The sequence below is a fragment of the Grammomys surdaster genome, unplaced genomic scaffold (genome assembly GCF_004785775.1).
Source record: "Grammomys surdaster isolate TR1022 unplaced genomic scaffold, NIH_TR_1.0 174, whole genome shotgun sequence".
Taxonomy (NCBI): domain Eukaryota; kingdom Metazoa; phylum Chordata; class Mammalia; order Rodentia; family Muridae; genus Grammomys; species Grammomys surdaster.
In genome coordinates, this window is record NW_021604622.1 from 20,821,280 (window position 1) to 20,838,041 (window position 16,762).

The 16,762-nt window shown below is 45.7% G+C and overlaps 1 protein-coding gene across 2 annotated transcripts in view; it reads left to right on the forward strand.

Moving 5' to 3' along the window:
• The first annotated feature begins 103 nt into the window (after positions 1-103).
• The window catches only part of Ankh (ANKH inorganic pyrophosphate transport regulator), a 127,863-nt gene continuing 111,204 nt past the window's right edge, over positions 104-16,762 (forward strand). The window contains exon 1 of one of the 2 annotated variants that reach the window (XM_028767682.1): positions 104-505. In XM_028767682.1, the coding sequence (XP_028623515.1) occupies positions 410-505 (96 nt within the window). In that variant the 5' untranslated portion in view covers positions 104-409. The remainder of the gene's footprint in view (positions 506-16,762) is intronic. The other variant, XM_028767683.1, reaches the window with a different exon arrangement.

A 16,762-nucleotide genomic window follows, 5' to 3' on the forward strand; every position in this document is an offset into this window, starting at 1 on the left:
CAGCGGTGTCGCGCCTCCGCCCGCCCCTGATTTCCTCCGCGCGGCGGCGGCGGCGGCGGCGGAGGCGCCTCGTGCGCGCGGTTATTTATTTATTTCCGGGCCCAGAGCGCTTATAATGGAGCCGCTGTCAGCAGAAGCCTCTGCTGCCGCCGCCGCCGCCGCCGTCCCTGTCCCTCCTCTCTTTCTCCCCGGCAGATCTTTGTTGTGTAGGAGGGCAGCGGGGATGGACTTGAGCTCGCGGCTCTCCTGCTAGAGCAGCAGCGCTTGGAGAGGACGCCGCCGCCGCGAGCAGCCGCCGCCCCAGGCCCCGCCGGCCGCGGCCTCCGTCCCCGCGCTGCGCTCCGCGCGCCTCCCAGCACAGTGCCCTCGCGGCGGCAGATGAGTGTGGGGTCAGCCCACGGCGGGGACTATGGTGAAATTCCCGGCGCTCACACACTACTGGCCCCTGATCCGGTTCCTGGTGCCTCTCGGCATCACCAACATAGCCATCGACTTCGGGGAGCAGGTAAGCCCGGCCGCGCCCGGTGCGCCTCGCTCGCCCAGCCTCGGCCTTGGATGCGGGGCGCCGGGGGGGATGCGGGAGGAGGGGAGTCACCTGCTCCGAGCCCTCTTTACCCTGGACCGTTTGACATGGCTTTGCAGCTTGTCGAGGGTGACTTTTGCAGCACCCCATCCCCTCCCTCCGCAGATATTGGAGACTTTTCCAGCGTTCTTTGGAAAATGGCAAGCGACGGGATGATGGGGGAACTTCACCTATAGAAGGGGGTTTCGTGCTCGGGATGAGTATTATGTAATTTGTGATTATGTAAACCTCGGGCCCAGAACTCCATGTAGTTTCCAGTAGCATTTCGTGCTGGCTTTTTACTTGCACAGGGTTTGGTGATGGTATTGATGGTGGGAGAATTTGCCTTACAATGCCTCCGAGTTGATTTCCCACGTACTTCCAAATTTACATCTTTGCTTGTAGCCTAGGTGAGGATTAGGGGTGTCCAGAAGGTACCTTGTGTAGCGGACCAATGAATATCTCTACTTTAGGATTTCTGTTCTCTCTCTTTCTCTCTCTCCCTCCTCTCTTCCTTCCACCCCCTTGGACGGGAGCACATTTCTGGTGCTGCCTTCTCATCCTCTCTTTTTCATGCTATCTTCATGTGGCGTCATTGCCAATCTGGTGCTGCAGGCTCTCCAGCGGGCGGTGAGGTACTGGTACCCTTTTGCAGGGCTTCCAGGCAGTTGCAGTTACATCCTAAGGCCCGGGAGAGGATTTGGGGATGGGAGTTCTATCTTTTCAAAAGTGTAAGATAGGCCTACTTTTGCAAATGGAATATTTTTTTTTTCCGTTCAAAGCACCGGGATAAATGTTCTTTTGTTCATTATGGGGCTCTGTGTGTTTGGGGATGGAGGCGGGAGTTAGGAGTTTAGATAGTCACTGGGTGGGCAGGTGTAACCCACCTCTCTGTGGGGTGATTCATATGGGCAGGTGATGAGTCGATATAGGAGAACAGGAAAACAAGGTATCCGCTTCACATGCGTTGGGGATGATTAAGAAATAAAAGATTATTAAAACATCTCATCAGTGTTTAAAAGCTCGGACTTGTCAAGAACAAAAAGACTAGGAAAGTCATTTAAGTGTCTCTTGGGTAGGTAGGTTTTGTTTGTGATTATAAACACGAGTTTGCGATTTATGCAGAGCCTGTGTCAGAACTTTGAGACTGGAAATTTAGATTGCCCTGAAAAGTTTGGACACTGCACATGGGTGATTATCGCACAGCAAGTCTCAGAGCATGCGTGTTGTAGGGTGCTCGTTAAGAGACCTATAGGTCTATTCTAGTTCCCTAATTCTCTCCATAAACATTATGGACCTCTCTATAATTTTATAACTGGTTGGGGAGGCAATACAATGGAGTATCCTGGCAATTACAAAACCTGTCTTTCAGCCAGGTGTGGATTTAATCCCAGCACTAGGGAGGCAGAGGCGGGTGAGTCTTTGTGAGTTCAAGGCAAGGCTGGTCTACAGAAAGGGTTCCAGGTCAGCCAGGGCTACACAGTGTGACTCTGTCTCAAAAACAAACGAACAAAACAAATAAACAAACAAAACACATTTTAAAAATATCATACATAAGCAATATAGCAAAGAATGAGAAAATATCTATTTTCACTTTTCACAGAAACTGTTTTTGATTTTATATATATATATACATATATATACACACACACACACTATATATATATATATATATATATATATATATATATATATATATATATCTCCATCCTCTTATCCCCATTGGTACTGGTTAATAGTCTAAAACATTAATCACTCACATTCGTTGATTATCAAGTACGTGGTTAAAACCTCATGCTATATTTATGCATTTTGTATTTGGATGAATGAGAGGTCCAGGCATGGTGAGTCGCATGCCCAAGAACTACATCGATCTGGCAGGCCTGCATTTCAGGTCTCCGCCCACCCAGGGATCAGCCTCCTCCAGTGAAGGCCGCTTAGGGAAATTTTCCCAGGCTTCTTAGAAATTTAAAGTTCTAGCTTTCCAGATGTCGCCCTAGGCCGAAATTTAGTCTTTGCTGCCATGTATTGGACCTTTACATTGTTTTTATTATGTTTATTTATTTAAGGAGAAAGACACAACCACACACACACACATTTATCAGCCGAGCCATCTGGCCATCTGGCCAGCTCCATACTGTGAACTTGAAAGTTCCAATAGATAAAGGAAAATTGTGAAAGAACGCTCCCAGGAAAGGGGAACTGTGACCCAGAAGTTCATGTTAGAAGAGATGAATCACTCAGATAATTCAGTGGAAACAGTATTTAATTTTAGTGAGGTTGGCTTAGACTTTGGTTGAGGAGAAAGGAAGGGTAAGGAAACAGCCGATACCTTTTTTACTAAAGCCATTGAAATCGGCCTTTACCACAGGACAGTACAGATGACTGAGGAAAGAAGCAAAAAAGCTAGGGTATATTTTATTTTAAAATTTTATTAGTAGATGTGTATGGGTGTGTGTGTGTGTACGTGTGTGTGTGTGTGTGTGTGTGTGTGAATGCATGTCATAGCACACACGTGGAGGTCATAGGACAACTTTGTGGACTCACTTCTCTCCTGCCCCCTTTGGATGGGTTCCTGTTGCCAGACTTGTTAGCATGAACTTTACCCACTGAACTGCATTGCCCCGCCCCGCCCCCACCCCAGGATATATTTTAAAACAGCATGCTTCTTTTTTATACTATCTAAATGTCTATTTGATCTACTAGGTCCAGAGAGTCCCTGATATTCTTGAAGCCAGGATCACCAAGTGTCTTAGTCAGGGTTCCTATTGCTGTGGTGAACCACCATGACCAAAAGCAAGTTGAGGAGAAAAGGGTTCATTTATTTATTTATTTGGCTCACACTTCCACACTGTAGTCCGTCACTGAAGGAACTCAGGGCAGGAACCTGGAGGCAGGAGCTGAAGGAGAGGCCAGGAGCAGTGCTGCTTACTGGCTTGCCCCTCATTGCTCGCTCAGGTTGCTTTCTTATAATAGAACCCCGTACTACAGCACAGAGATGGCTCCACCCACAATGGGCTGGGCCCTCCCACATCAATCAATAATTAAGAAAATGCCCTACAGGCTTTCCTGCAGGCTGATCTTAGGGAGGCATTTTCTTAATTGAGGTTTCCTCCTCTCAGATGACTATACCTTGTGTCGAATTGACATAAAAACCAGCCAGCACATCGAGTTATATAGAATAAATAGCTATTAGGAAAGGTACTTAATACCACCTAAAATGTGATGGGCAACTTCAGTAAAGAATGTTGCAGCATTCTCAAGCTGAAATTTATTCTACCTAGTGCCAGATCGTCCTTCCCTTCCCCCAACAAAGACAGGAGTTTGCTATGTACCCCAGGCTTGACCTCAACGCTTGATCCTCCTGCCTCAGTCTCCTAAGCTCTGAGACTACAGGTATGTGCTACTATGCCAAGCAGATATTTCAAATGACTCTAAAAGAGTCACTGAGTTTGGTAAAGTTTGCCACCTGGGGTAGGTGCTAGGAACTGTACTCTGGCCCTCTAGTATGCATGCTGTACTACTGATCCCTGTCCCCAGCCCCAGCACAGCACAGTTTCTTAAGAAAGCCCTTCCTAATGTAGAAAGCCTAGAGTTACGTTTCCGAGTTAAGGATGTCCTGAGTTACCGGTGTCATAAACGGAGGAGGGGAGAAGGAAAGGACCAGGAAAAAAGAATGTAAGATGTGGTGGTGGTTTGAATGAAAATGGCCCCCATAGGCTCAGAAGGACTGGCACTATTAGGAGGTGTGGCCTTGCTAGAGGAGGTGTGGCCTTGTTGGAGGAAGTGTGCCACTGTGGGTTGGGGTTGGGGGCTTTGAGGTCTCAGATGCTCAAGCCCGGCCCAGTATGGCACTGTCTTTCTGATCCAGATGTAGAAGTCTCAGCTACCTCTCCAGCACAACGTCTGCCTGTGTACCACCATGCTTCCCATCATGATGATAAAGGACAAAAATTCTGAGCCATAAGCCAGCCCCAGTTCAGTGTTTTCCTTTATAAGTGTGGTCATGGTCATGATATCTCTTGACAGCAGTAAAACCCTAAGGCAAGGTGTTCTTCCTTTCTAAAATATATCTTCATTCCTTTGCAAAATAATTTTCTTCCACTAGACCAAGAAGTATAGGGATAGAAAGGGTAAGTATTAGTGTGTGACTGAGGCCTCTTTTGGAAAGAACTCTTTCTTCATTCTGGGTCACTTCACCAAGCCATTCAGGGACCTGCTAAGTGGGTTTGTCTGATGTCTTGATCTGATAACCTTTGGGCATACCATCAAAACGCCAAAAAACTCAAGCTTCAATCCCAAGCTAAGTTTCTAAGTGACAGTAGGAGAGACAGTTTACCCCTTCGGCCTATTCTGTATTAGTGAGATTTTCCTAATTATAAAAGTAAAAATGGCCAGGTGCTATAGGGCATGCCTAGAACCCCAGCACTTAGAAAGCAGAGGCCACATCATAAGGATGGATCTCGATTCATAAAACAGAAAATATGGTAGTTGTTAAGGTTTGGTAAAAACTGAAAAACAGGAGCTGGAAAGGAAGTACTTTTAATTCTACTACAAAGAGAAAATTTTAATGATTTGGACATCTCTTGCCAACTAGTCACCCCCCTCCCCTTATCCCTCTTGCTCTGACCCCTGCTCGCTCCAACCCTGCTCACTCCAGCCTGGCTTGCTCCCGCTCTGATCACTCAGGCCCAGAGTACACTGTAGCCCTCTTCAGACACCCATAAGAGGACATCAGATCTCATTATGGATGGTTGTGAGCCACTATGTGGTTGCTGGGATTTGAACTCATGACCTCCTGAAGAGCAGTCGGTGCTCTTAACCCGCTGAGCCATCCCACCAGCCCACCAACTAATTTTTTAAACCCAGTTGAGAGAGACCAGGAGGTGCTGTGTAATGTTTTATAGAATACAAAAGCATTTTCTCTAAGTAATTTAAAAACATTTGCTGAGCAGTGGTGGTGTACGCTTTTAATCCCAGCACTTGGGAGGCAGACGCAGGCAGATTTCTGAGTTCGAGGCCAGCCTGATCTACAGAGTGAGTTCCAGGACAGCCAGGCTTATACAGAGAAACCCTGTCTCAGAAAAACAACAACAACAACAACAAAACAAAAAAAATTGCGGGCTGGGGATGTATCTCAGTGGTGGACTGATTGTATAGAATACTCAAAGGTCCTGCGTTTAGTCCTCAGTTCCCACCATTAACACCCCTAAAAGAAAGAAAAAGGAAAGAAAAGAAACCAACTTAACAAACAAAAGCCCCCAAAGTGTTTTAAGTGTGGCTTTAAATGGCAGCATGATATTTCGTTTGACATGAACCTGTATTCAGTCTGTCTGTTGTAGGTAACCGCGTTGTTCAAATATTGAGGTTTCTTATTTGTTCTTTTGCAACCTGAAGTTTCAGTGGAGCAACTGCATACTGTGCTTTGTCTAAGGCCTTGGGCTCTCTGCCTGGCTTGCTTTTGTGCCTATTTCAGCTCGTCATTCTTACATAGAAAATGAGGTCGTACGTTCATTCCAGTCCATATTTAGTCAAGGACAGTGCGACTGCCTTAGTGTTCTCCATCACTTGTCTGCTCTGCTTCCAACTCTCCTCAGCAGTGCGTCTGCACCAAAGCACTTCTCTCTAGGTTACGTAGGAAAGCAGGTTGTTTGGAGATCCACAGAGGTGCAATCCTGCGGTTGGTAGGTCTCTTCCTTTACGTGTTGACATGGTTTATAAGTAGCTTGAATGGTACTTTGCCAGTTTGCTTCTTTCCAAGCCTGTCGTCCATGCGTGAAGATCACATGCACCTCCCTTTCTAGTAATAGATCGAGTTCTTAAAAGTGGTTTTGTGGTGTAGGGTGTAATGTCATTTACAATATGGGGGCACGTGGGAGATGGCACATAGTCCGCTGTATGTCAGTGGTAAGTAATCCGTTTTACATTCTTTCTACTCTTCCTTGTTTGGTTTGGGGTGATAAGAGGTGGTCACGGTGTAGTGGGGGTTACGGTGGGTGATGGAGGTGATCACAGTGTAGGAGTGGGATATAGTGGGATATACAATGGTTATGGTGCGGTGTGTGTTTGTGGAATGGATACTTAACTTCTTATTGTCATATGTCAGCTGGAAACAATAAACCCTATAAAATTCCCAGTATATACTGTTAGCATTCTGTCTAAGCTCCGCCCCACAGTTACCTGGCAACAGCCAGGTGTGCCTGACCCACTCTAAAGGGGCTGCCTGCCCCCTCCTTGCTCTCTTGCTGTCTCTTGTTTCTCTCTTGTTCTTTCTCTGCTTCCCTTCACCCCCTCTCTCCCCATTCCCTTCTCCCCTCTCTCTCCACGTGCTTATGGCCAGCCTCTACTCCTCTGCTCCTCTACTCTGTCTGCCTTTCTCTGCCTCTACGACCTTCTTAACTCCCCTCCCATGCCCTGAATAAACTCTATACAATACTATACCATCATGTGGCTGGTCCCTCAGGGGGAAGGGATGCCTCGGCATGGGCCCACAGAGGCCCCCCCCCACACCTCACCATACCTCCATAGAACACATCCCCTCCTCTCTCTCTCTCTTTATAAACACACCATATACTATGCCAGAGAGACTTGGGGATATTGGGAATATCTTCCTTTAAAAAAAAAGTGATGTTAGGTGTTGTTGTGAGAACCTGTGGCTCTACTAGTCACCTCGGAGATGAAATAAAGGCTTACTTTCTTTCCTGTTATCTGGGTACAGGGGTCCCACACTAGCAAATTTTCTTGATAACTGAAACTTCTCCTTTTAGGTACAAAGTATTTTCTTTTTTTTTTTTTAATTATGATAACTAATCTAGCTGAATAACATATGTCTATTTTTCTACCTTATGAAATGTAGTTTACAAAACAGAGTGTAACATTTTTGGCAGCCTGTGAATGTCTGTCTTGTGCTAGGCAATCAGGGTTGCCCATGACAGTGACATTCAAAATACTCCACAATGTCACACCAACCAATAGGAATTGACTCTGCCTAATCCTGAGCCATTTGTGGACACTACTCTTATGAGATTTGGAAACACTTAGATGCAGCTGCTCCTCTTCCTCCTCTTCCTCCTCTTTTTCCTTTTCCTCCTCCTTCTTCAATTTTAGAATATGTATCTGCTGCTTTCATTGTTTCTCACCAAACGTTTATGCAGTGTGCCTACCCAACTTCTTTAATAACATGGACAAAATGCAATTAAAATAGCCAGCCTGTTGAGTTTGCTTCTAAATTTTCTGCCTTGGGTCTGGTGTGTGTCCAGGAAACCAAAATTCATTAGACTGCCAAGCAAAATGAAGAATAAATGATCTTGGTTGCCTCTAGTGACACAAATTCTTTTGTTCATTTTGTTTTTATTCTAGAGAGATCTAAAGTCATTGTCAGTGAAGTAATCTTTATCTTTTCTTTACATTTTTGATTCTTTCAGGGTTTCAAACAATGGATTTTGGTCATATACATATACACCATATACACATACACATACACATACATGCATCTGTCTCCCATGCCTCCTGGATACACACCTTCTATCCCTCCTCACCCAACTTCCTGTATTTTTTTAAAGTCTTTAAACCCACCAAGTGAAGTTTGTGCTAATCCTACACTCTCCGATGTGTGGCCTTCCACTGGAGAGTGGTCAGACCACCGACCACCATGGGCCACCATCTTAAAGAAACTGACTCTCTCCCGGCAGCTGTCAACTGTGTCCATGCTGGGATTTCGTCTAGCCTGAGCTTTCTCAGGTCTTGCACATACTGTCTCTTTAACCACATCCATTTCATATGTGCAATTGCCCCGCTGTGTCCAGAAAACAGTTTTCCTTGTAGTCCTCCATTGCTTTAGACTCTTTCTGGCCTCTCTTCCTGAGCTCTGGGAGACAGAGTGTAATATTGATGGCCTATTTGGAGCTGAACACTCCATAGTCCCTTGTTTTCTGCACCTTGTCTAGCTTGGGGTCTTTGAGTGAATCGCCATCTACTGCAAAAGAAAGCTTCTCTGATAATGGTGGTTGAAAGGTAAGGTGATGTACAGGTATAACAGTTTGTCCTTAGGAATCAGTTTAATATACTGTGTATGTTTACCAGTAATGTTCATAGGTTCTCCCCTAGTGCCTATGACCTGTCAAGACACAGTTTCTTCACCTGATAAGGGTGCCAAATATGGGTTTTATCTCATGGAGTAGGGCTTGGATCCAATCAGAAAATAGTCAACTACTGTATGACATTCTTGTCACTGTTTGTACCAGTGGGTGTGTCTTGCCAGGTTGGTCATTGATGTAAGCCATAGGGTTCACAACTGGGTTGGACTGGTAATTCATTTTCTCCCCGACAAGTGTGAATAGCATCTTCCAGCACAGTGAAAGCTAGCCAGTAGGAATAAAGCTTCTTGGTGATTACCAGGTAGGTCTTTCCATGTTCAATGACTCAAGTATATGGCGCCTTCAGCAGTAGGGTCTTACTGTCAAGTTCTGGAGGATAACACAGGTGCTGGCAATAGCCTATAATGTTTGAGAGTCTGTGGGACTATACTGACAAACATCTCTGAAGGAGGTAAACGTTCTGAGCACTAGGGTTTTTATTTGTTATCCTTCTAGATAAGGAACATTGTTGACCCATTAAAGGGTAACTCCATTTGTCTTAGTTAGGGTTTTACTTCTGTGAGCCGACACCATGACCAAGGCAAGTCTCATAAAGGACAACATTTAATTGGGGCTGGCTTACAGGTTCAGAGGCCCAGTCCATTATCATCAAGGTGGGAACATGGTAGCATCTGGGCAGGCATGGTGCAGGAGGAGCTGAGAATTCTACATCTTCATCTGAAGGATGCTTGTGGAAGACTGACTTCTAGGCAGCGAGGAGTAGGGTCTTAAAGCCCATGTCCACAGTGACACACCTACTCCAACCAGGTCACACCTCCAAATAGTGCCACTCCCTGGGCCAAGCATATGCAAACCACCACACCATTTAAACTCCACATATGTGTATATGTGTGTATATGTGTGTGTGTGACCCCAAAACTTATGTAGTAGTAGACTTTTTTGAAATATCTTTAATGTTACTTTTCCCTCCCCATGTTTCATTACCAACATTGCCCTTCTGTTGCCTCTGCATTAAACCCTTCCTGTACCACCGGTCCCTTTTAACCCTTATACCACTGTGGTTTTTCTCCCCTTCTTTAAATCCCTCCTATGATTCCTTAGTTATTTTCAGAGCTTTGTGTGTATTCTAAATGCAATACCACACCTGGAGATTCTGAAAAGGACCCCCAAAGCACAGGTAGTAAGAACAACAGTTAGCCAGGTGGAGGTGGTGCATGCCTTTAGTCCCAGCACTCTGGAGGCAGAGGCAGGCGGATGGATCTGTGAGTTCAAGGCCAGCCTGATCTACAGAGTGGGTTCTACATGTGCATTGCACTTGCACACACACACACACACACACATGCACTTGCACACATACACACGTACACACACACACACACACACACACACACACACCAAATACAAAATAAATGACAGGAAATCATATGAAATGCCTTTGCAGTCAGAGTAGGCTGTCTGATTGGGTGGCACAACTTAACTCCAGCCCATGCTGTCCAATCAGACAGCCAGGGTAATTACAGCTGAGCACTCATCTGGTGCTGGCAAAGAAACAGCAAGATGTTTGTGCATAGCTCTCCCCAACATGAGCCATCCCCTTGCCTCTGTAAACGCTCTTGTTGTCAATGTGAACAGCTCTGGTCTCCAGAGGTAAAGCCTGGTGACTGGACGGGTAGATGCAGGCTTCAGACCAAGCCTTGCAAACCTAGGTTCAACTTGATTTGCTTTTTCCTACTGCCAAGGCTCTGGGAGCATTCTGTTCCTAGTACAGCCTCCAAACTCCGCCCGTGATGCTGTGGGAACAGACGCGTTGAAAAGGACATTGGCAGCATTTAAGAGTTATCACAGTCAAGTAGCAGGGTTTTGGCTTTCTCACTGGAGATGGTGGCTTCCTCATGCCAGAACTGATTCTGAAGTCGGTCCTGAGAAACAAAATAACCCGACCATTTGTTTGAGCAAAAGGGCTATTTATTCCGAGATGAGCAGTCACCTTGCAGCCCATGTGTCTAGATCAGGAACTGATACAGGGTCCTAGAGAGGTGGGGGGCGGGTTGATAGCTCTGCTTCTCGGAAGAGCTGTGCCTCTCAAGGAGCTAAGGTCTTAGCGGCCCTTACTGGATTTTAGCGTTGTGTTTGTTGCTTTTTTATTGTTTTGAGATGGGATTTCTGCCGTGGTGTCTTGGAACTCATGCGTCCTGACTCAGCTTCCCCAGCCTTGCGATCTTGCGCCACTACACTCAGCTCAGGGCTTTAGGGTTTTTTGTTTGTTTGTTTGTTTGTTTGTTTTTAAATAATACCTTCATGGGATTAGGTTGGTGAGATTCTCATTGGTTGTAACATCCTGGTCCTGTTCAATAATCATCTACTCACTAGTCTAGTCACCAACATGGGCTGATTTCGCTGTCCAAAGGGCTAACAAAGGGTGCAACTTATCACGGAGGAGATGTGAGGCTCCGCCCACACACAACGCAAGGCCCTTCCATACAGACACACCCTTGCTGAGTTAGGAGTGGTCTTTAGGGGCGGGGGATCTAAAAAGTAGGAACCCTGGATTAGACTTTCCAAGCGTAGCTAGAAGAACAACACTGAGACTCTTCAGGACACAGTGTAGGAATTGCGACTGGGAAACAGCAAGTCTGAGGGCAGAAGCTTTTCCCTTGAAGCAAGAGGAGACACGCACGGGAGGGCAGAATTCAGAGTCATGATTATAGGTGTGGAGAATGTGGGAACGATATGGCTTATTCTGAGGGACTCAGAAAAAGAATGGTTTTGTCCTGAGGTTTCAGATTATAGGAGCCGTGGGAGCAGTTCTTCGGGAGAGCTGGCCGCATAGTGGGTCTTCAGCTCAAACGATAGTGTGCCTTGTCTGTAGCAGGAAGCTCTCCATATCCCCTGATCTCTTCTAAAATAGAACATTGAGCCAGGGAGGCATATGAGGCCATGGCTGTCATCTTCTGGTTTGCCTTTTGCCTTAGGAGCAGCTGTTCTGTCTTTCCAAGACTCTAAGAAGTTTGCTCTTTGGAATACACAAGCTTCTGATTGACAGCCCCTGGGTCCTGCAGTGTGGGGGAGAATTTACATAGCAAATTGAAAAAAAAAAGAAGAAAGAAAGGTCTGACTTAGGAATGGTTCAAGTAGTTTAACAGGAACCTCATCATGGCTAGGTGTGGTCTAAGCTTGTCATTTATGGAGACATATTGCATGGAGGAACTGCAGGTAGCCATAGTTAGTAGGAAAGAGGCAACACTCACCACTTCATGATTTAAGCCATGTCCAATGCCACAGTAATAGCTTACAGCCAGCCTTGGTAAGGGTTAAGATATTGTTCTCTTCTATTCAGACCTCACATTCTGTTGTCCTGGGACTCTCCAGTGACATTGTTATTCGGGCTGGGTGATGGCCTCAGACTTAGCATTGCATCATCAGGAACACCTGTCCTGGAGCCTGACTTGCAAGAAGGCACATCTCCTTTCTGCTCCCAGGCAGGCAAGCAGCATGCTCTAAACCACCAGTCAGCCTGGGCAGGTGTTGCAACGGTGTGGGGAGTTAGCCCACAGTGTACTTAACAGATTTTCCTAGGCAAAGCTGCGCTTACCCAGTTAAGAGAAAAGACCCTGGGCTTAACTTTAGGGGTGCTAGATAGGACCCACTGCTAGCCCTCCCCCCTCCCCCACAAGGTGAAGGCAGCAGTAAGCATCAGAGGCTGAACTGCAGAATCTTCTTTGTTTCTCAGAAATTCTTATTCTATGTCTTCTTTCAGAGGGGTGGGGGAGGATGTTGTTTTTTTTTCTTTTTCAGAAAGTGACGTGTAATTTGTGCACATGTGAAACTTACAACTATTAAGCATGTAACTCCATGCAATTTGACAAAGGGCAAATGCATGCTTGTGTGTATTCCACACTGATCAGAATCCAGAACAATCCTATCTGCTCAGAAAGTTTCCTGGTGCCTCTTGTGAACAACACCTGCACTGGAAGCAGCTGCTATTCTGAATCCAGTATCAGTCTTTGTAACTACTCACACAAATAACATATGTATTCAGTCCCCGAATGAGTACATTTGGAGCCACTTGTTTATGAAAATATATGTCATAATTTTAAGATGTAGCTTAAGTTTGAAATGTATTGTGGAAATGAATATAAAATATGATACATGTATACTTTAGTACATACACATATCACAGTAAACTATTATTTAGGCTTAAAAATAAAGGAAATTATGATATATGTTACATTTTGTTAAGGGAAATATACCAAACACAAATATAATTAATTATGTGACCCCACTAATAAGAGATACCTACACTAGCCACAACTATAGAGGCAAAGTGTAGACGGGTAGCCAAGAGGCAGGGATTGGCACTGCTTGGTGGGTATAGTGTAGAATTTCAATATGAGGTGTTAAAAAAAAACTTGTGGAAATTGATCCTGGTGGCGGTTGTACAGGGTTGTACAGTATGACTCTAATCCACATTACTGATGTGTATGCTTTAAAATGCTGGTTGATTAAAGGTATTGTATTACTGTAAAACCAATTCTGGATTTTCTTTCTTTTACATTTTTTGCCCTGTAAAGGAACACAGCCTGTGGGGGTCTCTGGGTACCCCCACTCTGAAGAGTGATGTAGATGATTCTGTAGAGAAATGCAACGGTGACGTTTAGAGGAACTGGAAGGGGGATGTGATGAGTCCTCTGTGTTTCCTGCAATCGCCTCATATGTAGGCAGTGGGGAAGAGGAGAACGAGCAGGAGCAGAGGGGTTTCCCATGCAGATGTGACTGCTGTCCCTGCGGCCCTGTCCTTCCTTCCCTAAGAAGTGGAGCAAGTGGATCCAAACAAGCATGTGGAATGGGAACGGTGCAGACTTCTGGGAGCCTGGACACCAGATTCGACTTCTGCTTCCGTCCTCCGTGTCTGTGACCTTGAGACACGAGCTTGGCATCTGTGGCTTTCCCACTGTCACGTGGTGGGGATAGAGAGGTGATCCAGCTTTCTTGGGGGCAGTGCAGGACAAACAGATGAACACAGACGTGTTCTGAGAACTATGAGATGCTGTCTTTACGGAGTGCAGTCCTGCTGAGACTTGAGCTTGTTACCATGCTTTATCTCTGTAGATCATTTTCCCCCTTGTGTCCACCAGTGATTCTCATTAAGGGAGATTTCTGAAACTAGAGCCAGCTGGGCTAGGGGTCCAGGAAGCGTAGAAATAGCAGGTGCTTGGAACATTGGGTATTACAGAGTATTGGCTCCCTCCCCTTGCCTTGTGGAAAGGACATTTCAGAGACTTGGGTTTTCTCATCTCTGTGTGTGCTAATCGCGTTACTAGAATTTGAGTAATGTGATTTTTGTTTTTGAGAGATCAGTTAAATTTGATTTTCTTTTCATTATAAGCTATCCTGTTTGACACAGGTCTAGGGATGGTAGCTACCACCATAAGCCACCAGCCCTACTGTGATCTTCACTACAAATGTCAAGCCTTCCTGAGTTTTATCAACTGTTATGACAGGAACACACCAGAGTGCTTTGAGACAATACACAGAGGCTGCTTAATGAGCTGGAACCTGCGGCTGGCTTCCCCGGGCACTTAATGTGTTATTTTGGAGCATTTTTATTATTGAGGAGTGGAGATTTCAGAAGCGTGGAGGTTGTGAGTGTTTCTTGGATACTGATGATGTCCCAGGCGTAGACCTAGTCAGTAGCCACAATGAGAACACTGTATGATAGTCCCAGATAGAGCAGGAGGCTCTCTGGAGCCTAGCAGATCAAGGCCAGCCTGGGCAGCATAAAGAGGCCTGGTTTCTACAAGGGGAAAAAAAGAATCCAGAAAGAAGACTGAAGCAGCCTTTGCCTTCAAGTGAGTCTTCCTAGGAGAGCAACTATCAAATAATAGAATCAGGCCCGAGAGAAGGGCAGGGAAGGGTGGGCGTGCCTCTGGAATCCAGAAGGGTGCCCTACCTCCCATCCTCAGAGGCAAGGAGGCCTTCTGTTCATGCTGAGACCTGACAGCAGTACAAGCTCTTCTGGAAAGCAACATTCCAGCCAAAGAATGACACATGTTTACTGAACTTGGAGCTGGGCCTGCAGGAAATGTGGATGGCTAAGGAATCATGGCTGGACGGGTGAGGGCACGAGATTGGACTCGATCCAGGAGTCTGCCCTTTCTCCTGAGCCATATGCAACAAAACGCATTCTTAGTAGGGTTTGGTGTGTTTGTACCCACATATTTGACATATAATCTTGGTTTCTACACAGTTGATGAATTAAGGGAACCAATCAGAAATCCACCAGGGCTTTAGTCACCTAATCAGTTAGGTGGCTGTAGCCTTATTGGCATCAGAGTGGCCGAGGAGGCTGGAGAAGGCAGTCTAGTATTAAATGGACCTGACCATGGCTCTGCCTTGGACAGGATGGCTGATTGGGCCACTAAACTTAAAGAGAGCTAAGTGAGGGAGGATAAAGAGTTCTGTTCTAGGGCTGGTGACAGCTCCGTGTGTGGTCTCTTGCTACCAACCAGGTGACCCAAGTTTGATCCCTGGAACCCCATGGTTCAAGGAGAGAACTAACTCTAGAAAGCTATGCTCTGACCTACACACACACACACGCACGCACGCACGCACGCACGCACGCACGCACGCACGCATGCACGCACGCACGCACACGCACAAGATTAAATGAGGCTTGTCAGAGAGTTCTATTCTAGCCATTAATAAATTTTGAAAATATTTTAAGTTAATTGACAAGGAATACAAATTATGAATGAATGAATGAATGATAGATGCTATAAAAACATTTTTAGTATCTGGATCTTGATAGCTTTCCCTCTCCTTCTCCCTCCCCTTCCCCTCTCTCTCTCTCTCTCTCTCTCTCTCTCTCTCTCTCACACACACACACACACACACACACATACATATACACAAGCACTCCACTACATTCTTCATAAATGTAAATGGAATCTTTTTAGAGTTCTTTTTCCTCCTAAGTGCAAATGCTGTGAGTATTCATTTATTCCTTTAAAATGTGAAAATGCTTCACCAGCATGTACTCAGTTTCCAGCTGTTTGCCTTAATGAACTAATGATATGGAAGATATGTAACTGTTTGTGACTCTCTGGCATTGGACTGCATTAGGACTTCAGAGCCTGGTGACAGCAGAGAGATACCATCTGGAATTAAATCAGTGTAGCTACTTATCTGTCCTTTCTCGGACTTGATCCTTGTGTAAACAGCCGCAGGTGGGCCAGCCTCCACAGGCACCCTTTCGTATTTATTTGTTTGTATTATTTGCACCTTAAGGTCTGGTTGCAATTATAAAAGCCATATAGAACACATATTCCCCCCCACCACCACCTCATTGTGTAGCTCTGGCTGGCCTGGAACTCCCAGAGCTCCATCTGAGATTAAAGGTGTCTGTCACCATGCCTAGTTGTGATATGGTTTCTAAGCCACTCTGCCATGGTTGGCATGGTAGCACATGCTTACGATTGAGCCCAGCACTAAGGAGGCTGACACGCCAGGATCAAACGTGATCGGCCAGCCTAGGATACACAGTGAGGCCCTGTCACAAAAACAAAACATGCAGTGAGCAATAGTAGAAAAGCCACGCCATCAAAGGCGTTGTCATAGAAGCAAGCAGAAAAAAAGTTTGTCTTGTTCTTCTGAACCTGAACAACTAGTTTGATTATCATATGAGGAGGGTAATGGAGTCTGGGGAGCCAGCTGGAGCCAGGGCTCATAGAGATAGCATTAATTTAAAATCAAAATGTCCTCTTGATGCAGCGGACTCACACTTGTGACAATAATCATTTAAAAAAATCTCATACATGTACTTTGAAGTGAGTAGGAGGCAGCCTCCTAGGGGACAAGTCCACAAAGACTTGGAAGCCAGGAGGATTCTGGGAAATGGACCTGGGGGTGGGAACTTATTGGGAGCCTGGGATGAACTCTCCTGGGTGAGCTATGGCCTCTGCACAATGTGACAGAACAGCTCCCCTGGGGCATCGTGCTTGGGTCTCTGGGATAGGGAGAGAGTGGGGCATAAGGAAGAGAATGTGCCCTTTGCTGGGGTAGGGCATTGTGTTAGAGTTTACAGCTCACTCCCTATAACACACTG